Source organism: Nicotiana attenuata, unplaced genomic scaffold (assembly GCF_001879085.1).
Source record: "Nicotiana attenuata strain UT unplaced genomic scaffold, NIATTr2, whole genome shotgun sequence".
NCBI lineage: Eukaryota > Viridiplantae > Streptophyta > Magnoliopsida > Solanales > Solanaceae > Nicotiana > Nicotiana attenuata.
Window position 1 is genome coordinate 380500 of NW_017670397.1, and position 26948 is coordinate 407447.

At 41.6% G+C, this 26948-nt stretch overlaps 2 protein-coding genes across 2 annotated transcripts in view; both read right to left on the reverse strand.

The window, feature by feature from the left end:
• LOC109238845 (purine permease 1-like) overlaps positions 1–3862 on the reverse strand; it is a 6579-nt gene extending 2717 nt beyond the window's left edge. The window contains exon 1 of the mRNA XM_019405325.1: positions 3695–3862. Within this exon, the coding sequence (XP_019260870.1) occupies positions 3695–3783 (89 nt within the window). The 5' untranslated portion in view covers positions 3784–3862. The remainder of the gene's footprint in view (positions 1–3694) is intronic.
• On the reverse strand, positions 2510–3701 carry LOC109238846 (the record flags this gene model as incomplete). Its single annotated transcript, XM_019405326.1, is given in 1 exon segment — positions 2510–3701. A coding segment is annotated over 1 exon segment (881 nt), but the record flags the coding sequence as incomplete, so codon positions are not given.
• Positions 3863–26948: the final 23086 nt, after the last annotated feature.

The window sequence follows — 26948 nt, forward strand, 5'->3', positions numbered from 1 at the left end:
ATCCTGTAATCATGTGGATCACTTATTGGTGCACTATCATCAAGTTGCAATGAGTTAGTGGCTGCCAGAGGTGTAGCAACTGGATTTGCACCTAGCATAGAAGCCTTTTTGGAACAATATCTTTAATAATTTCCTTTGAGACAGAAACAAACCATAGATGTACGAGTAGCCTGAATACCAAGAAAATAAGCAAGAGAACCAAGATCTTTAATTGAAAATCTAGTTCCAAGCTTTGTAATGAACCTCTCAATGGCCTTCAAATTATTGCCTGTAACTATTAAGTCATCCACGTACACAATGAGATACATGATTATTCCAGCTACAGAGAAGATAAATAAACAATTATCAGAAGAGCACACCCCCAAACCCATACTTACAAGAATTCAGACAATTCATTGGTACAAGCACGCGGAGCTTGTTTTGAGACTATATATATGACTTGTGCAGTTTGCACACATGATTCGAGTATTAGCATCGATAACCCCTTTGGTTGGGCCATGTATACTTCTTCAGTTAAGGTTGCCATGCAGGAAGGCATTATTAACATCCAGTTGTCGAAGTAACCAGCCTTGAGAAACAGCAAGAGAGAGAACAACCCGGACAGTAGTATGTTTTGCAACAGGTGAGAAGGTCTCAATATAGTCAATACTTGGTCTTTGAGTAAACCCTTGAGCAACCAAACGAGCCTTGTATTTGTTGAGACTTCCATCAGCAATTCCGTTTCACCCGAAAAATCCATTTAGACCCAACAATATTCGTACCAGAGGACGTGGAACAAGGGTCCAAGTGCCTTGAGCCTTTAAAGCATTAAATCTCAGCTAACATACAGCCAATCAGAATTCTTAAGTGCACTCGCCACACTCTTTGGTTCACTCTTAAGAAGAGAAAGATTGGTACATTTAGGTGTATCAACAGAAAGCTGCAAGGCAAAGTCTAGTAAGAGGTTTACGAATATTGTTCTTTGAGCGAGTGACCATAGGATAGGCATTTTTGAGAAGATGTTGGAGGGACTAGTGAGGAAGGCATGGATTGTGAATGGGTAAATACTGGCAGAGTTGGTGAATCTGCTGCCATGGTAGTTGGCTTGGAGCACTGGTTTCGGCAAATGTTCAGGTTCCTGTACATTGGATACAGTGGCTAAACTAGAAGGCAAAGCAGAGGAAGAACTTCGAGGGACTGTACCTGAACAACCTTCTGTAGTTGTTGAAGATGGAAAGGGTGAAGGAGAATCTTCGGAAGACGCACCAGCTCTGGGAGAGGACAACAGATGTAGTAGATCCAATGCGCCATCGGAACAAAATAATGAGGAGCCCAAGCTGTAATAGTATTCAGTAGTGACAATATTATTAGCACCAGAATATTGAGAAGAGGGAAAATTCATGCTCGACAAGTCAACATGGCTGTTGAAATATACATTTTGTGCTTTTGAAGATCATAACACATATAAGCACTCTGATTTGTAGAGTACCCCAAAAATATACATGGAGTGGAGCGAGGCTCAAGTTTATTATGAGACTGTGGGCGCAACAAGGATAACAAAGACAACCGAAAATCCGTAGCTTATGATAATTTGGAGTTTCGCCAAAACAACGGAGTATGGCGAATCATGATTAAGCAACGGTGTAGGAAGTCTATTTGATAAGATAAACAGCTGTTAGGAATGCGATATGACAAAATTGAAAGGGGTAAATGGACAAATGGAGTAAAGTAAGGCCAGTTTCAAACAATATGACGGATGTCTCGTTCAGGCTGCTTCCATTATGTTTCCGGTGTATATGGTGGTGTAAGGAATGAGAAATACCCATGAGAGGTAAAGAATTCTCTTAAATGAATATATTCACCCACCATTGTCGGAATAAACAGACACAAAGGCCATTGAAAAAATTTATTCAACAAGAGCTTTAAACTTAGGAATATATTAGAGACTCAATTTTCTTTTCATTGGGTAAAGCCAAAACATACTTAGTAAAATGATCAACAAATAAAGGTAATTTGAAAACCATCGATTGAAGAAACTGGTGCAGGCCCCAAACATCAGAATAGATATTGTAATAGGAGAAGACGATTTTATTGAAGGAAAACTCCAAAAGGAAGTTTGTGCATTTATTGCACTTACAAGAATTGCAAAAATATTGGATGAAACAAAACTAGAATATTCAAAGAGCCTAAAATGTGATTGCAAGACAGGAGAAGCTGGATGACCAATGACGATTGTGCCAAGCTACGAGTAAAACAGAGTTGAGTAGAAAGGGCCGAGGTGAGGATGCAAGTTGATGGCCATGATAAACTCCATCTTTAGGCTTTCCCACGTTACCAGAGGCTCCCGTCAGATAATCCTTCACAAATATAAGAAACAGGCTGAGAATTTCCACAGAAACATTATTTGATTTACATGAACTGATAAACAGAAAGCAAATTCTTTTTCATTTGTGGGACCAAAGAACATTAGAAGATGGAGGGGGTGAAGTTGGCGTATGGTAAAACAAGAAGAACCAGAAATTCTCTCCTCGGTGTATCCCTAGTACGAATTGAATCCGCAATACCCCGGTACTCAGAAGGAAGGCCCTGCAAAACATGTAAGGTAACATCATCCATAGTCAAATTTGCTCCAGAAGAGTTAAGAGTCGTGACCAGTTGTTTAACATATTGAAGGTAGGAGGACATGGACTGCGATCCCTTAGTAGCCCGAGATAAGGATTCTTTTAGACTAAGAATCCGACTTCGAGAGGGACGTGCATACATAGTATGCAAGGTGGTCCAAACATCATACGAGGTCTCTGCAGTATTCACAAGTGGAAGAACTTCTGTTGAAAGGGTAGCGATAATGGAACTTCTCAGTAACTGATCTTGACGATACCGGTAGTCGGATCGAACTTGCTGTGTTGATGGTTGAATAGTCACAAAATGTGTGAACCCATACCCAATAAGAATAGAGCGCCATTGGGAATACCAAGTCTGATAGTTAGATGAGGTAAGTTTAACAGAAGCCTGCAACGAAGAGGTTATATTAATTAGAGAGGATTGAGCGGAGGAATATGTATTTGGCTGAGAGGAGATGATGGATGAAGGAGTTGGGTTTATTATCTGATTAACAAATGAGTTAGGTAGGGAAGTGTCAAATGGGGGATGCAATGAAGGAAGAGAAGGAATAGTCTGGTTATCAGAAGGCCCCAACATATGGTTTGTGGGTGGTGCACCCATTGAAAAGGTTGGCAAAGTTGATGGTGGTAAAGAGCCCAGCGACTGAATAAGAGAAGGGTTACTGGCATAGTTGGCAGAGATTAGAGGGGCAGGGATGGAGGTTGCAGCAAAGGAAAGCGGGTGTGATCCGACAAGAAGAGAAGTGTGATCGGCTACAGTGGTATGACCGGAAACTGTGGCTGTAGTCATCCGTTCTGTACCAAAAACTGGAGTAGAGACTGGCAGTGAGTGAGTAGAAGAGTTTCTTCGTTTCCCATGGTTTTCGGTGAAACGAGATAAATCGCAAAGCCGTTAAGCAGTAGGCTCTGATACCATAACAAAGTTGTATTAGAACTTCAAAGGCTGCACTTTATTAATGAACACATAGGCGTATTTATACATAGCAATCCTTGATTAAGGAGGAGTAGAATCCCTGAAGAAGGGGAAGAGATAAAGGTTAATCTAAAATAACAAAGATAAGGATTACAAGATAGCTTTCTATCTAATAATTAGAGGACCACCGCAGATACCAACCGCGAGTATTAAACAATTAATCAGCAGGAGGATTCTCCTCATAGTGGTGCTTAATCCTTGATGTTCCATACTTCTTTTCAAGCGATTTGGATACTAAGTTGGAGTAGCTGTCTGCTGCTCAGGCTGAATGGTATTCTTCTTCTACTAAGGTTTGGACTATTGCAGTTATGAGATCTGCAGCCTGGTATTTATAATTGAGAAACAACTTAGTACATTCCCATTATTTGTTTCACGACATGGAGTGGTCCCACTTTAAGAAGGCTTTCTTATGATTAATATAATTGCGGTACTAGTAATTTTCTTATGATTCACATGGGGAGGATATAACATTTAAAAAATAGCAGTAGAGCAAAAGACCAAAAAAGCAATGATTGTGAGTAGTTCTATTATTAAATTGCAGCGTCGAATTTCTAGAAAAAACTCTTAGCCCACCGTGGACTGGAGTGTGCCGTGTAAATAGCCTTGCCTATTCTACTGGTTAGCGTTGAATTTTGCAATTGCACTTGTGAAGACAAAAATATGGATTAAAATTAACTAGGATGGGACAATTAAGAGTGGGTAGGTAGAACCTTGCATTTCCACCTTTGCAGAGAAACATATGTATGAATAGTCACCCATAAACTCAACGTGGGTTTTAGTTAATAAATATGAATAGCCCCTCATATGCCAACAATAACAGTTTTTCTTATATGAAAGCGTGTCTAGAACCAGAAAGGATTCAGACCTCTCCAGTGAGGATCCCCTCCGTTTCGTCTATGGGCACTTTTAAATGTGCAACGCCTGTCCAATTTAAAATTCAATGTTTCAGTTGGCCACAAATATCTGTTAGACATGTTTACGAAAAAAAAAATTGAAAAAAAGAAAATCAAAATTGGACGGCTTCTTGGATTTTTGTTTGAGTCATGTGCTTATGAACACCTGACTGTCAAGACTGAGCTGATCAACAATATTGTACCTTTGAAAATATTAGCTATTGATCACGCCCAACTCTATTCCTAAAAAGAATAAGCGGTCGTTGCAGATATAATCCGGTATAAGAGTCCGGAGTCGAATCCCATAAAGAACTAAGGTTTAGCTACAACTGTTCACTATTACCAAGAAGACAAACTCGAACAATTTCTAAGTTATAAATATTAAGATTCTTAACAAATTAAATTAGTAAATTAACAACTAAAGATACTAAGGGTTGGAGACAAGGACTAGAGTTATGATTTCACCAATTGTAGAAATCCTTCCCGCTACTGTAATGACCCGGCCGGTCGTTTTGAGTATTGTCATTCCGTTCCCGCATTTATTGCTTATTCTATATTCATTTGTAGTTATGTGACTTGCCAGGTTGTTGGTTCGGTTCCGGGGATGTTTCGGAATGAAGTGTCCCAAGGTTGGAAGCTTAAGTTGAAAGAGTTAACTGGATATTGACTTATGAGTAAACGACTTCGGAATGGAGTTTTGATGATTCAGATAACTTCATATGGTGATTTTGCACTTAGGAGTATGTCCGGATATTGAGTTGGAGGCCTGTAGGTCGTTTGTCGAAGTTGGAAAGTTGAAGGTTTATAAAGTTGAGAAGTTTGATCGAGAGTTGAATTTGTTGATACCGGGCTCGGATTTTGGTTCCGGGAGTTCAAATAGGTTCGTTGTGTTATTTATGACTTGTGTGCAAAATTGGAAGTCAATCGGAGTTGGTTTGGTGTGTTTTAGCATTGGTTTTAGAAGTTGGAAGTTCAATAGTTCATTAGGCTTGAATTGGGGTGTGATTCGATATTTTGATGTTGTTTGATATAATTTGAGGCTTCGACTAAGTTCGTGTCATGTTAGAACCTATTGGAATGTTTGGATGGGGTCCCGGGGGCCTCCAGTATGATTCAGATCATGTTCGCCTCATTTTTGGATTTGTTGGACTGCTGAAATTGTTGTATCTGGTTTCCTAATATGCGTTCGCGAGGTATGGATTGCGATCGCGAAGAGTCCTTCGGTGACTTGTGATGTTTGTGCATCACGTTCGCGAGAAGTTGGTCGTGTTTGCAAAGGTTCTGCTAGGTGTGCATAGAGGAAGTTCGCGTTCACGTAGCAGGGAGGCAAGGCCAAGGGTGGCAGGTATTTTTGTTAATCGCCATCGCGAGGTGAGGACCGCGATCGACGAAGCTTTGTGGCTTGGGTCATCGCGTTCGTGTCGCGTTCGTGTAAGAGGATTTCATCAGCTGATAATTTTTGTGCTTCGCGAATGCGAGGCAGTTTCCGCTTTCGCGAAGGAGGAGCACCCGGGGAGATTTAAAAATCCCAAATCGTGGATTAGAGTATTATTTCACATTTTGACTTGTGGAGCTCGGCGAGGGGCCATTTTTGTGAGGGATTTTGATAGGTTACAAGTATCTTGGTCATGAGTACTTTGTTTTATGTTTTGATGATCTAACAAACTTACTATCTAGAACCAGATAAGGAATCTATCACACATTCTCAAAACCTTAAGATCACAAGGTTCCAGCTTGAGATATGGTTAAACTCCTCAGAGTAGAAGGAACTGCTGAGGGTACAGGTCCCTACCAGTTCCCGAGGTGACTGTACGAAGTCAACTCTCCAGTTGGAAAGTTGCTGCCTGCACACGCTACAGTACAGGAACAGTGCAACAGTCAACTTTCTGTGGAAGACTTTTTACCTACCTTGCTTACATTATTGTAAGTAATATGACACATGTATTATTAACCTCAAGGAAGGTAAAACACTCACTAACTTAGAGATTTCACTCAAGCTCAATCATGTGACCATCCAACAAGCAACTCTCAAGTGCTTCAAGAACAAAGAACAAAACAACTAAGGACCAGTTCCCATATCAAGTTATTGTATGTCCTTAGTTGAGTCGTAACTTTATTAATGTTTTTACTTGTAACTCCTACTTAGCTTACATAGAAGCAGTGTGTAGGAAAGCCTTTTGTAAATCTTAAACCTGTGTGATTGAATCTTAGCTAGAGTTAGTCGAGTTGTGCAGTCTTTGTAATAGAGGTATTACAAAGTGGCTTGTAATAGGTGTGTTACAAGTTAGTAAGAGTTTAAGAGTTTAATTCCTAGGTTGCATAGGTTTTAATCTAAAATTTGCTCAGTAGTGAGTTGAAATCTTACAAGGGTAGGTCGTGGTTTTTAATCCCGTTTAGCTGGGAATTTTCCACGTAAAATTCCTCTTGTCATTTACTTACTGCTGTGTGCGTGTGTTCTGTTGAACCTGATAGAGAACCTAGTTCTCTATAGAGTTTGGTGGACCCTTATATTCTATCAATTGGTATCAGAGCAGGTTCTTTCTATCAAGTTAACACCTAGAAAGGATCCTCATGTCTGCTCCCCCAAACTTCGAAGAAGGCTAGTCTACTTACAAACCGCCTAGGTTCAATGGACAATATTATGGATGGTGGAAAACTAGGATGCACGACTTCATCATGGTTGAATGTGAGCTATGGGATGTCATATGTGACGGACCCTTTGTCCCTACCAAGAGCCTTGGCGACCCAGCTGTAGCCATTCCCAAGACAAGGAAAGAATTCAATGACGCTAATAGAAAGGTCATAGAGAAGAATTTTTGTGCGAAGAAAATTCTGGTGTGTGGCATTGGTCCTGATGAATACAACAGATATCGGCATGTCAGTTAGCCAAAGAAATCTGGGAAGCTCTTCAGACAGCACACGAAGGAACAACACAGGTTAAACAATCCAAGATGGACATGCTCACAACTGAATACGAGTTCTTTAGGATGAAAGATGATGAATCTATTCAAGATATGCATACCCGGTTCACCTCTATCATGAATGAGCTTCACTCTCTTGGTGAAATTATTCCATTAAATAAGCCTGTCAAAAAAATCCTCAGTGTGCTGCCTAGTTCTTGTGAAAGCAAAGTGAATGCCATTACAGAGGCTAAGGACTTGCAGGAGCTAACCACTAATGAGCTTGTCGGCAATCTGAAAATATATAAAATAAAGGCGAAGAAGGACAGTGAAAGAAGAGAGCCCAAAAGAGAGAAGAAACTGGTCCTCAAGACAGAAAACAATGGTATAAGTTATGAGGATAGTGATATGGCTTACTTGACAAGAAAATTCCAGAAGATGGTTCGCAGGAATGGCGGATTCCCAAAAGGGGAAGTCCCAGCAAGCCAAAAACTTATGGCCTCTGTCATAAATGTGGCAATCTAGGACACTTCATCAAGGACTGTCCTCTCCTAAATCAAGATCAATACGAAAACAACTTTGACAAAGCAGCCAAGAGGAACCCGGTTCCTGATAAACGTTGCAATAGGAAAAATGCCGTTGACAACGTTGTAAAGCAAGCCCTTGCTGCATTGGGAGACTCCTCCAACGAATCTAAAGAAGAAATTGATCATGGTGATAGTTCAATGATGGTAGTAGAAAGTGAAGCAACTTAGTACGATTCAATCTTTGCCTTGATGGCTCCGTCTGATGATGATGAAGATAATGACGATGATGAGGCTAATTTTCTGGATGTTCAGAGAAATCTGAAATCTTATTCACCAAAAAAACTCATATCATTGGCAAATGTGTTAATTGATGCTTATGACGGTCTTATAAACGATAAAGATACTTTGACTGTAGAGTGAGGAGAAGCAGAAAAGACCAGAGATGACCTAGTAGTTGTTGTAGTTGATCTAAAAGAAACAATTGAGAACCTGAACAAATATAAGGATGCCTTAGATGGAAAATTGTAAATATAGAACAAGAAAGAGATGTTGTAATGGTTGTTGCGGTAGACCTATAAGAGACCATTGAGAGTGTAATTTGGGATAAATATTCCTTAACCCAGAAAGTTGCTAGCATTGAGCATGAGAGAGATGACCTACTAGTGGTGGTAATGGATTTGAAGGAAACAATTGGGGAACTTAAAAAGGAGAGTAGGCCTGAAAATTCTCAAAAAGGAAAGGAAGTTGTAAGCGAGGCACACATTAAGCTTGAAAGTGAGTTAAATTCAATGAAGTCTAGTCTCTGTGCTAAGCTTGAGAAAAACAAACAACTTCAGGAAGAACAAAGTAGAGTGAATAGTGATCTTGAAAAATCAGTCAAGTGGACCTGGTCCACTGATGCTATCACTGCCATGTACACCAATAATGGGGGAAATAGGCAGGGGATTGGGTTTCAAAGGGAGAAGATTCCCTACAACCCTCATAGTAAGTACGTTACTGTACCTGACAATTGGCTTTGCACTCATTGCGGTAACAATGGGCACCTTAAGAAAACTGTATGGCCACATTTCAGTCACAGCAAAAAAACAAATCTTTTGCTGAAAAAGTAACTATAGTTAGAGAACTTGGTCCCTTATATAAAAAACGCATGATGCCTGCATGGACCAAAAGATCCCTCATTCACCCCTTTCCTCATTACAAGGGACCCAAATTAGTTTGGGTTCCTAAAGCTAACTCATGATCTTCTTGTGCAGGGTACAGTGAAAGGAAGCAGCCTACAATGGTACATGGATAGTGGCTGCTCGAAGCATATGATTGGAAGTACAAATGATTTTCTTTCACTTAAGGTCCTGCAAGGAGGGAGTGTATCCTTTAGAAATGACAAGAATGGACACATTCTAGGAGTTGGAAGGATTGGGAGGTCTCTCTCTCGCTCAATCAAAAATGTGTACTACGTGAACGGGCTGAAGTACAACCTGCTACGTGTTTTCCAAATCTGTGACAATGGAAACAAGGTGGAATTTGTGTCAAAAATATTTACAGTCACAAACCTAGTAACTGGTGAGGTGGTGTTAGTGGCAAAAAGATATAAGAATATCTATGTAGCTGACTTTGAGTCTGTGAAGAATGGTGATCTAAGCTGTCTAAGTGTTGTTGATGATGACGCTGAATTATGACATAAGAGGCTGGGTCATGCAAGTTTCACGTTGCTGAACAAGTTAGTTAGGAAGGACTTGGTTCGTGGTCTGCCCAAGTAAATCTTCAAGGATCACAAAGTATGTGATGCATGTGTAAAAGGGAAGCAAGTCAGATCCTCATTCAAGCCCAAAAAGTAAGTCAGTACCTCCAGGCCACTTGATCTTCTTCACATGGATCTATGTGGACCTACGAGGGTGGCAAGCAGGGGAGGAAAGAAATACTTCTTCGTTATAGTGGACAACTACTTCAGATTCACCTGGACTCTATTTCTCAGAACCAAGGATGAAACCTTTGAAGTGTTTGTTGCCTTTGTCAAAAAGATTCAAGTGAATATGGGTAATAAAGTAGCTTACATTAGATCTGATCATAGGACGGAGTTTGACTATGTCAAATTTGATGAGTTCTGCACTGAAAATGGCATCACTCACAATTTTTCAGCTCCAAGAACACCTCAACAAAATGGTGTTGTGGAGAGGATGAATAGAACTCTTGAAGACATGACAAGAACAATGCTAATCGACAGTGGGATCGCAAAGTATTTCTGGCCAAAAACTATCAATACTGCTTGCTACTCGGTGAACATGTGCATGATCAGGTCCCTTCCGAACAAAACACCATATGAACAACTGAATGGAAGGAAGCCCAAGCTGACACATCTAAGGACTTTTGGGTGTAAATGCTTTGTTCACAATAACGGAAACGAAGCTCTTGGAAAATTCAATGCCAAAAGTGATGAAGGAATTTTTCTGGCTACTCATCTCAAAGCAAAGCTTACAAAGTATACAACAAAAAGACTCAATGTGTTGAGGAAAGTATACATATGATATTTGATAAAGCTCACCTCTCCGGCGAGAAGGACAGACATGTTGACCAAGATGGAGAGCCCTTATCTGTTCCAGGTGAAGTAATTTACATGGCAAATAGAAAGGCAAACATGATGAGCCATGTCAAGGAATCCAACGAAGACGATGCAAATACATCTCCATCCATTGGAGAGGAACCTGGTCCCCCTATTACAACAACTGAAGCTGAAAATAGAGTTTTTGATGCAGTCCAGGGTACTCCACTTGGTGAAGTAAGAAGCGCCCAAGAACCTCAGTCAGACATACCTGGTTCCTCTACCAATGAGATTCGTGCACCAAATTGGAAGCGTAAAAGATCACATCTTCTTGAGAACATAATCACTCCTTGTCACGCCGCAAACCGAGGGACATGACCGGCGCCCGACCGGGTAGCCCCAATCATGCGGACCTGGGTGCCTTTCCTATCCCACGCGTTACCCTGTATTTTCATTGCTCATTAACCAAGGAATTAGCCATTTATACTTAAAACGCCTTTTCACAAAACATACATAACATACATGGTTACTTTATGAGGTTTACAACTTACATCGCCCAACATACAAAATACATATTTACATAAGTTCGTAACCCATATTTACTGTCTACGGAGCCTCTAAGGATACAAAAGGATAATAAAATACTTGCCGGTAACCAGGCTCCGGCTATACCTTACACAAATGTTAAAACAGGACTCCGAGATAAAAGCGGCATGAGCCACGCAGGGCCCCGAGAGGAAGGGGGCTCACCAATTCAGCTGACGGGAAGTAAAGGGGAGCTACGGTCGGTGGACTGGAGTACCTGCTATGGATCCACCTATAATCATAACACGAATGTAGCACCCCCGGCAAAACGGACGTCAGTACATTTGAATTGTACTGGTATGTATGAACAAACATTGCCCTAAGCAAACTCAAACCATACACAAGTAACAAGTAGCAATGGTATCAACAATTAAATACACATGAAAGGAAACAATCAAGCCAAACAATTTTACAATCTCTCCATTTCCCCTTCAACATTTTCACATCAATGATTCCACAACTTTCTCATATTTTCATTTCAATAGTGATTTCGATCACTTTCCACCCTTATTACCTCGGCCACCCTTATCACCACAACCCACACCTTATTACTTCGTGATGCGGCGTGCAACCCGATCCCACCGAACAATCACAATTCACAAACAACACAACAACAACAACAATTCACAAAGAACAACAACAACAATTTTCAAGGAACAACAACAACAATTCACAAAGAATCTCCATAATCATCAATACCATTTCCATCATACTCAATAACTCATATGCATTTTATGTCACAACGATAATTGTCCACGACAAGCCATATATGTTATTACCACAGTTGTTCCAATTGCATCATTTACGATTTCCTTCCATTATTTGTGTCTCAGCTCTTACCACATAACACTTTCACAATCACACATTTGGTTTATTGCCAATTACTTACACCATTATATCGGGAGACTTAACCACGAACACTCAAATCATACCAATCACAAGAATTTCACACATAATCCACGTAGATATCACATACCAAATATTCGTACACCAAACAAGGTGATTTTACAAAGGTCAAAGTTAGCCATATATACCTGGAGCCGAATTCCCTTTTTAACTTCTATTTTCAATTCACCAAATAGTCTAGCAACGTCAATCTAGTGCACAAGTTAACACATATGACTTAGAATAGAAGTTCACAATTGCTACTCAAACTTATTTAGGTTATCAACCCCTCTTGTACAATCCTTTACTCCTACCCAATTCCTCTTACTAGATTTTAGGTTTTAAAAGGCATGAATGTATGTTTTCAACCATTATTTTCAAGAATCAATGCATGAGACTCCCCCCTTAGTTTTAAACCTGAAAATCAATGGAAAAGGGTTAGGGATTTTACCTGCAAGAATGGGGATGAAGATAATCAATTTGAAATTCCCTGGCCCGGATAGTTTTGAAGAATCAAATTGGATGAAGATGACTTTGTCTCTCAAGAACCCTCTCTTCCTCTCTCTTATTTTGTTCAGAAGATTCGTTAAAACGAGGGGTTGGGGTGTTTTATTAAAAAGGGGGTCGGGTTTAAAATTTAGAAAAATAGGTACCCGAGTCAGATATGCGGTCGCACTTTGCGACCACAGAGATGAAATACGGTCCGCAAAATGGACCGCAAAAGTGCTCCAAAAATCCAATCCTCCTGTTTGGGTCTGCGGCAGAAATGCGGTCCGCATACCCAATTTGCGGTCGCATAATGCACCGTATTTTTGACCTCAAATTTGACTGACACATTGACTCACTTTGCAATAGAAATGCGGTCTGCATATCAGTTATGCGGTCGCATAATGGACCGCATTTTGACCTTAATTTTAACCAAACCACTGACTCAATCTGGGGCAGAAATGCGGTCCGCATACATGATTTGCGACCGCATTCTGGACCGCAAAATAGCACATTTCTGGAAAACTTGATTCTTTGATTTTTAAATACTTAGATCAGTACAATGGGTCCGAACCGCGGCGAGCTTGCTCGCCGCGAAGAGTTTTACACATTCTCAACACATATTCAGAACCTGACCTAACGAGCTACTAGGTTTTGAGCACAAATTTCTACGGGGACTTACATCCTCCCCCACTTAAAATCATACATCCTCCCCCACTTAAAATCATTCGTCCTCGAATGAGGATCTTGAAAATCAGTTGTTTTTTTTTTTTAAAAACATGATATGCAAACTCCCAATTTTCACTAACTCCCATATTTTTGAAATTTTTTGCCAGAGTTTCCTTTTTAATTTAGACATATCTACCTGTCAGAGAGCCCCCGAAACACAATTCCAAGTACCATTACACAATTACAACTATCCCTATAGCTGGTATACAATTCATCACCTCAACAATTGCACATATTCTATCACTTGCTACATTAGTCACTTCAATGAAACCTACATACTTTAACCGCTTCGACATACTACATGCATATAAATAAATCATTATCAATCTACACTACCATTAGTTGCTTACTTATCACATGAGTCTTTATAAAACTTTCATTTACCAAAACGAGGTTCACATGACTTAAACAATCACAACACGTACAATTCTTACACCACTAGAGGGATTTCAATAGTAAATCATTTAGGAAGAAAAGATGGGGTGTCTTTGCACCAATTTGGACACAATATCAATTTGTTTAGAGATAAGAGTTCGCACGATTACTACTAGACTTGTTCAAACAGATGGGGATATTTTTCCTTCATTTCTTTTTCCACTTCCCATGTGGCTTCCTCAACTCGTTGACTTCGCCATAATACTTTAATTGAGGCAACTTCCTTGTTTCTCAATTTACGGACTGGCCTATCAAGAATAGCAACCGAAACTTCTTCATACGACAACTCTTCATTAACCTCGATGGTCTCGACTGGAACAATGGTGGATGGATCTTCCAACCACTTTCTTCAACATGTACACATGGAACACTGGGTGCACTAATGACATTTCAGGAGGCAATTCCAGCCTATAAGCCACCTGCCCTATCCTTTGAGCGATCCGATACGGCCCGACATACCTAGGACTCAACTTCCCCTTTTTCCCGAATCGCATGACTCCCTTCATAGGGGATACCCTCAAGAACACCCAATCATCAACTTGAAACTCCAATTCTCTTCGACGAATGTCCGCATAGGATTCCTGTTGACTCTGAGCAGTTTTCATCCTCTCCTGAATGATTTTAACTTTCTCCATAGCCTGGTGCACGAGATCTGGCCCCAACAATTCTGCTTCACCCACTTCAAACCATCCAATCGGAGACCTACACCTCCTTCCGTACAATGCCTCAAATGGGGCCATCTGAATGCTAGCATGAAAGCTGTTATTGTAAGCAAACTCTATAAGTGGCAAGTGATCATCCCAATTACCTTTGAAATCCAAGACACAAGTCCGCAACATATCTTCAATTGTTTGAATAGTCCTCTTTGCTTGACCGTCAGTCTGTGGATGGAAAGCCGTGCTGAGATTCACCTGAGTACCCAAACCTTGCTGAAATTTCTTCCAAAAATTAGCTGTGAACTGGGCCCCTCGATCTGAGATAATAGAAAGTGGAGTGCCATGAAGCCTTACTATTTCCTCGATATACAACTTAGCATACTGTTCTGCAGTATCGGTGGACTTGACTGGCAAATAGTGAGCTGATTTGGTGAGTCGATCCACTATTACCCAAATTGAGTCGAATTTGCGCTGAGTGCGAGGTAACCCCACCACGAAATCCATGTTGATCATTTCTCATTTCCACATTGTATTTCCATAAGCTGAGTTAATCCACCAGGCCGCTCATGCTCCGCTTTTACTTGCTGACAATTCGGACACTTAGATACAAAGTCCGCCACACCCCTCTTCATGCTGTTCCACCAATAAATCACCTTGAGATCATGATACATTTTCGTAGAACCTGGGTGCACGGAATACCTGGAATTATGAGCCTCCGCCATGACCCTCTCCCGAAGCTTATCCATATCCAGAACACATGGCCTACCTTGACATCGCAATACACCATCCTCGCTGCCGAGTGAAATTGCCGAAGTCTTGTTATTCAAAACTGCTTCCTTCATCTGAGCCAATGCTGGATCAATAAACTGCTTTTCCTTGACTTCCGCCACGAGTGACGATTCTGCTCCTTTATGCACCATAACATTCCCCTTGTCTGATGTCAAAATACATACCCCTAGACTGGCCAATTGATAAACCTCCCGAGCCAAGGGCCTTTGATCCGTTCCCAAATGAGCCAAACTACCCATAGACTTTCGATTGAGAGCGTCGGCCACCACGTTCGCTTTCCCCGGATGGTACAAAATGTTCATATCATAATCCTTGAGCAATTCTAACCACCGTCGCTGCCTTAAATTCAATTCCTTCTGCTTGAACAAATACTGGAGACTCTTGTGGTCTGAAAACACATCCACATGGTCCCCATAAAAATAATGCCGCCATATTTTCAAAGTAAACACAACCGCCGCAAGCTCCAAATCATGCGTCGGATAATTTTTCTTGTGATTCTTGAGCTGCCTTGAAGCATACGCTATAACCTTCCCATGTTGCATCAACACACACCCCAAACCAACCCTAGAGGCATCACAATAAACCACAAATCCTTCCGTGCCTTCCGGCAAGGTCAATATTGGTGCCGAGGTCAACCTTGACTTCAATTCCTGAAAACTTTTCTCACAAGCATCGGACCATTGGAACATAACTGCTTTCTGCGTCAACTTAGTCAATGGGGAGGCGAGGGTAGAGAATCCCTCCACAAACCTCCGATAATACCCCGCTAAACCCAAGAAGCTACGAATCTCCATCGGGGTCGTGGGTCTAGGCCAATCTTTCACTGGTGCAATCTTCTGGGGGTCTACCTAAATCCCTTTACTAGAAACAACATGACCCAAAAAGGTAACGGACTCCAACCAAAATTCACATTCCGAAAATTTAGCATACAACTGGTGCTGATGAAGAGTCTGCAAAACTGCCCTGAGGTGACCGGCATGATCCTCCCGGCTCCGCGAATAAACAAGGATGTCATCAATGAAAACAATCACGAAGGAGTCTAGAAATGGCTTGAAGACCCGATTCATAAGATCCATAAAAGCTGCCGGGGCGTTGGTTAGCCCAAAAGACATGACCAAGAATTCAAAGTGACCATAGGGAGTTTTGAAAGCGGTCTTGGAATATCCTGCTCCTTAATCTTCAATTGGTGGTACCCGGACCGTAGATCAATTTTGGAGAAGAACCTTGCACCTTGCAATTGGTCGAACAAGTCATCAATCCGAGGCAAGGGATATTTATTCTTGATGGTGACTTTGTTAAGCTGCCGATAATCAATACACATCCGGAGCGACCCATCCTTCTTCCTGACAAAGAGAACCGGAGCACCCCACGGCGACACACTCGGCCGTATAAACCCCTTTTCTAACAAATCCTTCAGCTGCTCCTTTAATTCCCTTAACTCTGCTGGAGCCATTCTATGCGGTGGAATAGATATTGGCTGCGTATCTGGCAATACATCAATCCCGAAATCAATCTCCCTATCTGGCGGAATCCCTGGAAGCTCGTCCGGAAACACTTCAAGAAACTCATTCACGACTGGCACGGACTCGGGGGTAGACACTTCTGAAGTGGTGTCCGCCACCCGGACCAAATGATAGATACATCCCTTCTTAATCATCTTCGAAGCCTTAAGGTAGGAAATAAACCTACCCTTCGGCACCACACCATTCCCCTTCCACTCAATAACCGGCTCATTAGGGAACTCGAGTTTCATGACTCTCGTTCGGCAGTCAAGTTTAGCAAAGCACGAATAAAGCCAGTCCATACCCATAATCACATCAAAATCCACCATTCCAAGCTCGATAAGATCGGCCGTGGTAACGCGACCACATACCGTGACAACACAATTCCTATAAACTCGCGAGGCTATGATAGAATCACCAACCGGAGTCGATACGGAGAACGGCTCATGAAGCTGTTCGGGTTCTATCCCAAAACTTGAAGCAATGAATGGGGTGACATAAGACAAAGAGGACCCCGGATCAATAAGAGCATAACAATCAATAGCCTGAACGGACAAGATACCTGTAACTACATTTGGAGAAGCCTCTACACTCTGGCGACCACTCAAAGCATAAAACCGGCTGGGTCCACCTCTACCACGAGCTCCACCCCTAACTGCACCACGCCTTGCTGGGGCTGGAGGACGCACAGATGATGTGGCGACTGAAGAACCGGGTGACTGAGCAAATCCCCTACCCATACCCTGACTGGGCACACGGTAGTCCTGCTGGATATGACCTCTCACCCCGCATCTAAAACACACAGGGATATCCAAATAACAAGTCTCTGTATGGAATCTCCCACACTTGGGGCATGAAGCCCTCCCCTACTGCTGTGATCTCCCTCTCGAACGGCCGGACTGATGGGATCTTCTACTATCTGAACCTGGTCTCAAGTGACTGCTCTGCTGATAACTGTGCACAGATGGTGGTGCACTCGCTGAGGATTGAGCATATGACCGGGATGGCCTTGATGGCCCTCTCCCCTGAGCTGATCTCCCCGAGTGACCCACTGATCGGGCCCTGCTGTTACTCTCCCCTTCCGCCCGTATCTTCAACTTTCTAGCCTCTGTGGCCTGAGCAAATCCCACAATCTTCCCATAATTCATATCCGAGTGTAAGGCCGCTATAGCAGCCTCATTCACCACCAACGGACTAAGACCCTAAATGAATCGCCGAACTCGAGCATCCATGGTCGACACTAACTGAGGAGCATACTTGGACAATCTCACAAACTCCATGTGGTACTCCCAAACACTCATACGGCCCTGCTTGAGGACCTCAAACTCAGTGGCACGGGCTGCCACCGTCTCGGCAGGCAAGAAATGGTCCATAAATGCATCTACAAACTCATCCCATCTAGCCGGAGGTCTTCCCTCCCCACGGGAATCCTCCCACATCTCGAACCACAAATACGCTGCTCCCCTCAATCTGTATGAAGCCAATTCAACTCCCTCCATCTCTGAAGCCTTCATTACTCGAAGGGTCTTGTACATCTCATCAAGGAAATCCTGCGGATCGGCCTTTGGGTCTGTGCCTTAGAACTCTGGAGGGGCTAACCGCATAAACTGGTTGACTCTGGAGCTGGCGGAATCTCCCTGTCCGCTGGATGATGTAGGGGCATCATGAGATCTCTGGGCCTGAGCGGCCACTAACTGGGTCAACATACGGATGGCTCCTCTAAGGTCCCCATCAGGAACCCCGGGACCGGAAGCTGGAACTGTATCAGAATCAGGAATATCAGCGGGAGGGATAGTAGCACCCTCTGCTGCAGCAGGAACATGAACACTCTGGTCTGGGATAGACGGGCCAGGTAGATTCAAGACCGGGGAGTCACTCTCACCCACGGCATCAGGTACATGATTCATAGCCTCACTTGGGGTGGCATTGGCCCCAAGGCCAAGTCTAGCTCTCTTCTTAGGTGCCATTACTGAAAAATTCGGAACAGAGCACGAGTTAGCATAGATACTTCCACATTTCACTTCACCGCACGATATAGAATAACAAAGAAGAGGGTAATTTCCTAAATGTCCATGCAGCCCCCTACTTATAGATGTGGTCGACAACATACCGATAAGAAGGGTTCTACTAGACACGGCTCCGAGACATCCTAGGACTCTTTTAAAACATTAGGCTCTGATACTAATTTTTTCACGCCCCAAACCGAGGGACATGACCGGCGCCCGACCGGGTAGCTCCAGTCAAGTGGACCTGGGTGCCTTTCCTATCCCACGTGTTACCCCGTATTTTCATTGCTCATTAACCAAGGAATTAGCCATTTATACTTAAAATGCCTTTTCACAAACATACATAACATACATGGTTACTTAATGAGGTTTACAATTTACATCGCCCAACATACAAAATACATATTTACATAAGTTCGTAACCCACATTTACTGTCTACGGAGCCTCTAAGGATACAAAAGAATAATACAACACTTGTCGGTAACAAGGCTCCGGCGATACCTTACACAAATATTAAAGCATGACTCCGAGATAAAAGCGGCATGAGCCACGCAGGGCCCCAAGAGGAAGGGGGCTCACCAATTCAGCTGACGGGAAGTAAAGGGGAGCTACGGTCGGTGGACTGGAGTACCTGCTATGGATCCACCTACAATCATAACACGAATGTAGCGCCCCCGGCAAAAGTGACGTCAGTACATTTGAATTGTACTGGTATGTATGAACAAACTTTGCCCTAAGCACACTCAAACCACACACAAGTAACAAGTAGCAATAGAATCAACAATTAAATACACATGAAAGGAAACAATCAAGACAAACAAGTTTACAATCTCTCCATTTCCCCCTTCAACCTTTTCACATCAATGATTTCACAACTTTCTCATATTTTCATTTCAATAGTGATTTTGATCACTTTCCACCCTTATTACCTCGGCCACCCTTATTACCTCGGCCACCCTTATCACCACAACCCACACCTTATTACTTCGTGTTGCGGCGTGCAACCCGATCCCACCGAACAATCACAATTCACAAACAACACAACAACAATGACAATTCACAAAGAACAACAACAACAATTCTCAAGAACTACAACAACAATTCTCAAGGAATAACAACAACAACAATTTACAAAGAATTTCCATAACCATCAATACCATTTCTATCATACTCAGTAACTCATATGCATTTTATGTGACAACGACAATTGCCCACGACAAGCCATATATGTTATTACCACAGTTGGTCCAATTGCACCATTTACGATTTCCTTCCATCATTTGTTTCTCAGCTCTTACCACATAACACTTTCACAATCACACAGTTGGTTAATTGTCAATTACTTACACCATTATATCGGGAGACTTAACCACGGATACTCAAATCATACCAATCACAAGAATTTCACACATAATCCACGTAGATATCACATACCAAATATTCGTACACCAAACAAGGTGATTTTACAAAGGTCAAAGTTAGCCATACATACCTGGAGCCGAATTCCCTTTTCAACTTCTATTTTCAATTCACCAAAATAGTATAGCAACGTCATTCTAGAGCACAAGTAAACACATATGACTTAGAATTGAAGTTCACAATTGCTACTCAAACTTATTTAGGTTATCAACCCCTCTTGTACAATCCTTTACTCCTACCCAATTCTTTTTTACTAGATTTTAGGTTTTAAAAAGGTATGCATGTATGTTTTCAACCATTATTTTCAAGAATCAATGCATGAGACTCCCCTCCTTAGTCTAAACCTGAAAATCAATGAAAAAGGGTTAGGGATTTTACCTGCAAAAATGGGGATGAAGATAATCACTTTGAAATTCCCCGGCCCGGATAGTTTTGAAGAATCAAATTGGATGAAGATGACTTTGTCTCTCAAGAACCCTCTCTTCCTCTCTCTTATTTTGTTCAGAAGACTCGTTAAAATGAGGGGTTGGGTGTTTTATTAAAAAGGGGGTCGGTTTTAAAATTTAGAAAAATAGGTACCCGAGTCAGATATGCGGTCGCACTTTGCGACCGCAGAGATGAAATGCGGTCCGCAGAATTGACCGCAAAAGTGCTCCAAAAATCCAATCCTCCTGTTTGGGTCTGTGGCGGAAATGCGGTCCGCATACCCAATTTGCGGTCGCATAATGCACCGCATTTTTGACCTCAAATTTGACTGACACATTGACTCACTTTGCGATAGAAATGCGGTCCGCATATCAGTTATGCGGTCGCATAATGGATCGCATTTGACCTTAATTTTAACCAAACCACTGACTCAATCTGTGGCAGAAATGCGGTCCGCATACATGATTTGCGACCGCATTCTGGACCGCAAAATAGCACATTTCTGGAAAACTTGATTCTTTGATTTTTAAATACTTAGATCAGTACAATGGGTCAAGCGAGCCGCGAAGAGTTTTACACATTCCCAACACATATTCAGAACCTGACCCAACGGGCTACTAGGTTTTGAGCACAAATTTCTACGGGGCCTTACACTCCTCTTGACTTAGGAGCTCAAACCAAATCAAAAGAAAGAAACTCACTTGCCTTCTCAGCCTTCTCTTTCCCAAATAGAGCCCAAAAATATCAAAGAAGCGTTGAAAGATGCAGACTGGATCACATTCATTCAAGAGGAGCTTAATCAATTTGAAAGGAACAAGGTATGAGACCTAGTTCCTCGACCTGTAGATCGAACTATCATAGGAACCATGTGTGTATTGAGGAAAAAACATGATGAGTTTGGAAATATAACGAGACACAAGGCAAGGCTTGTAGTTCAAGGCTACAATCAGGAAGAAGGGATCGATTATGATGGAACATTTGCTCCAGTAGCTCGAACGGAAGCCATTAGAATTCTAAATTTGTATCTGAAAGAAGAAGTCTATGTCAAGCAGCCTTCTGGTTTTGAGTGTCACGAGCATCCTGAGCATGTGTTCAAACTGGACAAGGCGTTTGTACGGGTTAAAACAGGCTCCCAAGGCTTGGTATGAAAGGTTGTCAAAATTCCTTCTAGAAAATAGATTTACAAGAGGGAAAATTGACAACACTCTTTTTCTGAAGAAACGAGGGAGGAACCTGCTTATTGTGCAGGTGTATGTTAATTGTATCATCTTTTGAGCCACAGCTGACTCTCTTTGTGAAGAATTTGGAAAACTCATGGGGAGTGAATTCGAGATGAGTATGATGGGAGCACTGAATATCTTCCTAGGACTTCAAGTGAAGCAATCTCAGAAGGGAACATTGATAAGTCAGCAGAAATACATTAAGGAGCTGCTGAAAAAGTTTGATATGGAAGCATCAAAAGTCATCGACACTCCTATTGCAACGACCACCTGTCTAGATGATGTTCTAAACGTCAATACCGCACAAGAAGGGGGGGGGGGGTGATTTGTGTGGTACCCAATTTTTGCTTTAGAAGAACCTGGTTCTTCCTGGTGTACTTACTAATACTGTTTGCGGAATTAAGAGTGCATAAAATAAAGAACACAAAGATTTTTACGTGGAAAACACCTGGCTCAAAAGGTGAAAAAATCACGACTTACTACTCAGTAGGATTTTCCCAAACTTCCACTAAAATCACTGAGCCAAAATAGCATTTACAAAACTCTTGTAAATCTAAGGATTCAACTCTAATCCCAGTGTGGCACACAGCCTCAACTATTGCGACACCTTCAAGTTAGCCTATAACTTGAATACTCAAAGTACCTGTTACAATTGCTTCTACAAAAGCTGGAAAGGTGCAACTTTAAACCACCTACTACAATTGAACTAGAATAAGAATAAACACAATGGAATTGGTTCTTCTATCTTGTCCAAGTAGCTTCAGGAATGCACACTTGAATCTCACATAAATTGCTTGCAAAATTGCCTCGCTCTTTTGCTCTCAATTTAGTTTCACTTCTGCGTTTGTGCAATACCTGTAAAAGAGAACAATTACTGTTATTTAATGAGTTAGTAATCAGAGTTTGATTGAGACTCAATTGCTGATCTTTCATCGAAGTTGAGTCCTTAAACAATACAAACTCCAACACTATCCTTTTTCCTCATTGTGTCCTCTTCCCATGAGGATACTTTCTTTCCTCATCCAATATGCAACCTTTTCGATCAGTTTAGGAGATATTGTTGCTTTATCATTGAGACTTATCTCCTTCACGTGTATCTCACATGTATAGGTTGATAAACGTGTTTCACATGATGGACCTGGTCCATGACTGAGTTCATTTGTCATTCTTCAAAACTTCACCTGAACTTGGGCCAACAAATTCCCCCTTTTTTATGATGACAAACTCTGTGCTTTTACTGATCAGAGAACCTGTGGAACTCAGCTTAATCATCAACACTTTAACTTAGAAATTTTAACTTATCATCAAGGACCAGGTTTAATCAGGTTATAAATATCACATTATTCCGAATAACAAGTAAAGCACAATATCTCTTCCCCCTTTTGGCATCATCGAAAAGTTGCAAATAATGTGAATCCAAGATTTTAATAATTACTCATAGCCACTGGGGCAACTGCAAGTGAAAATATGGTTCAATTAATCAACAACCAACAAACAAAATTAACTATTAAGATCATAATCTTCATAGAACAAGAGAAAATGCAAATTTTCATTGATTAGGATATGTTTCCATAAATAGACCACAAAGAGAAAGAAAAACTTCCAACATAAGCAACAAAAACAGAAAAAGTCCCGAATCTGGGTCACTGGGGGTTCTAGATAGGTTCAAAACCAAGAACTGGAAGACCTAAGGCTTGGAGGAACTAGAGGGCTGGGTTTGGAGAAGGTTGAGCATATTCTTAATCATTCCTTCACTTTTCTCCTTTTCTTTTGCTAGCTCAGCTCGAAGGCCATCTCTTTCAGCTTCCAAATCAGCAACACGGGCCTGAAGCCTAGCAATTTCAGCATCCTTAGTTCCACACTCTTGAACCAAAGCCCTAACCTTGCTATTCACTGGTGTCTTCAGAGATGAACCAGGTTCAACAGGGGTGGCATTGACAGGATAGTCACAAGCCAATAAGGTCTTAACACCAAAATGCTCCTCGCTTGATGCCATCTCCCATTTCTTCAAAGGCACCCTAAGCCAGTCCAGCACAGTAGTCAGTATAAACCCATATGGAGTTGCATGTGCCTTGGAGCCATTAATGACCCTGTCTAATAGTTTGACAATGAAAGCAGGCCACTTTATCTACAGTCCCCTCACAAGGCATTCCATAAGCACTATGTCCATGGAGTTGGCAGTATGCCTCCTCTCTTGTCTGGGCAGCAGGCACTTGTTAACAAATTCAAATAATACCTTGTGCTCAGGTCTCATCTCACTTTTCTGCACAAATTTGGCTTCAGGTACATCTTTAGTAGTAGCAGCATCACGAAAATTCCTAGTGATTTGGAGAGCAGTGGGGAGAGATTCCAGACATGGCCACCTCTGCCTTATATAGTCATCATACCCTTCACTTGGTATGTCCAGAATCTCACCCAGTTTGATTGCATCAAACTCTACTTTTACACCCTTCACCATGCTGGAGACTACTCCATTTTTCACAGTGGCATTGGCCATAAACTCTATCAACTCATTTGTAGCTAGCCTTCCATCCATCTCAAGGACCATGTCCTTCCACCCTTGTGCAGTAAGAGCATCCATCAATCTTCTCATACCTGGCTCATCCAGGTCATTCAACAACCTTCCTTTCAAAATTTTCCTTCTACCAATGATGGCAAACCTATCTTGATCTTTCTCAAATTCCTCCTCTTCTTCACCACCACTCCACTCTACATCTTCTTCAACAATTTTCTTTTGTTTACCCTTCACAGCAGACCTAGTTCTTTTGGCTAAAGAAGATTCAGCAGGTACATGTACAGGTACAGAGGAAGACTTCTTGGAAGAAGTCTTGGAACTTTTTGGTTTGGGTGTGGGAACCTCTTCAGTTGTTCCTCTTTCCTGATGGACCAGGTCCATCTCCTCTTCTTTTTCTTTTGCAATCTCAACACTTCCACAACCTTAGCCTTTCCCTTTTCCCTCTTTTTCTTCCTGCTCTCTTCCAGAGCTTTCTGCAATTCTGCTTCACTTTGCTTCGCCTTGCTTCTAGTAGCTCTTCCCTGTGGTACTGAAGGGACAATAGGCTTTGGAGATGACGTGTTACTTTTCTTTGTTGGCTTGGAAACAGTTGGAGCCTTTTGTGTGTAAGCCTTGCGCTTCTTTGGATCATAACTGGCCCCAACCTTCTTCAGAAGTTCTGCAAAAGTTTCCTCAACAAATGCACTAGGTTTATCTTGATGCTTGCTTAAATTTACTAGCCCTTCAGCCGCCTCCCCAGAACTATTTCCCCCTGAGTTGTTGCCACTCTCTTCAACATTCCCACAGATAGACAATAATTTTTCTTTCTTATTTCCCCTCACATTACCACTGTCTCCCTCTCTCTCTTTTTCTTTCTTTTTACCTCCTCTTCTGTTAGAATCAGCACCCTGTACATCCTTGGCAGGACCAACCAAGACAAACCTATTTTTAACCTTTTCAACTACATCAGAGAATACCAAACAAGTATTTACCTCACCAGGGGTTTCTTGATTTTTGTCAGTGTCAGAGGAACCATGTTCTTCACCTTTGCTGGCAGAGATAAAAGCTTCAGACTCAGAGCTGGAGTAAGATTCTTTAGCAGAACTTTCCTTCTTCTGGCTAGCCCTCAATTTCTCATTTAGAGCTTTTCTTAAAGAACCTGAAGCTACTATTTTTCTTGCCAACATTTTCTGCCGGCGGAACCTTGGTTTTGGGGTTTCACTAGGGGGTGTGATGAGGATGTATTAGAAGGGGATACTGGTGGAGGAGTTCCAGGATTATCTTGGGGATTAGTCATGGTGAATTATTTCTAGAGAAGATTTGGGAATTTTGGAGAGAAAAATGATAATCAGAACTAGAGAGGATTTTCGACGGTTATGAAATAATGAAGAAGGGTGTCGTGAGTATTTAAAGATGATTAGAAGTAATTGCAGTAACGGCAGCTTTTTGCAGGAGTCAATTAGAAGTCTAATCACATTAGAATTCTGGTCTCTTAGTGGTTAATAGGCGACGCTAGATTTTAGGCAAAAATCCCATTTTCTTTAGAGTTCTAGGAGAATGAAACTGGTTTAATGCTCAACGGATAGAATTTCTGGGAATTTGATGAATGTAGGACTTCTGCTCATGATTGAAAAATTAATCTTTCTAATTGTGCAACGTATATAAAACATACCTGAACTTTCTCATAAGCATATACTGATGAACCAGGTTCTTCAAGTAGAACTCTATTGAACATGCCTCAAATGTCATAATAGAAAACACTTTATAAGAGATCAGTGAGTCATATATACACATGTCACAGGAGTATACTAATTAAAGTATGAAACTGAGTAAGAATTGATCTAGATACTTACACAATAGTTAGAACTCCTAACCAAATTTTTTTTTTCTTTTTTTTTTCATTGTGCATTCTGAATTGGACCTATTAGGTGATTTTAATCATCCCTAATTCCAACCTGTTCCTCTCAAAGTTTTCTCTACTCAGTGCTTTAGTAAAGATGTCAGCTATTTGTTTATCAGTAGCACAGAATTCTATTGAAATCAATCCTTTCTCATAGTTATCTCTTAAGAAGTGGTGTCTAACATCTATGTGCTTAGTCCTCTTATGATGAACAGGGTTCTTTGTCATACTTATAGCACTAGTGTTATCACAGAATATTGGAATACATCCCACTTCAATTTCAAAATCTACCAGCTATTGTTTGATCCATAGTAATTGAGCACAACAAAAAGCAGCAGCAACATACTCAACTTCAGCAGTAGATAGGGCCATAGAGTTTTGCTTTTTGGTGGCCCATGACACAAGACATGAACCAAGGAAGTGTGCCATACCTGAGGTGCTCTTTCTATCTGTAAGGCCCCATGAAAAAAATGTGTGCTCAAAACCCAGTAGCTCGTAGGGTCAGGGTCCGGATATGTGTTGGGAATGTGCTCGGACCCACTATACTGATCTAAGTGTTTAAAAATCAAAGAACCAAGTTTTTTTTTCCAGAAAAGTATTATTTTGCGGTCCAGGATGCGGTCGCAAATCAAGTACGCGGACCGCATTTCTGCCGCATAATGAGTCAGTGGTTTGGTTAAAATTAAGGTCAAAATGCGGTCCATTATGCGACCGCATAACTGATATGCGGACCGCATTTCCACCGCAAAGTGAGTCAGCGTGTCAGTCAAATTTGAGGTAAAAAATTCGGTGCATTATGCGACCACAAACCGTGTATGCGGACCGCATTTACGCCGCATACCCAAACAGTGGAATCGGGTTTTTGGAGCACTTTTTGCGGTCCATTCTGCGGACCGCGTTTTGGATCTGCGATTGCAAAGTGCGACCGCAGACCTGACTCGGACTCCTAATTTTCTAAATTTTAAACCCGACCCCCTTTTTAATAA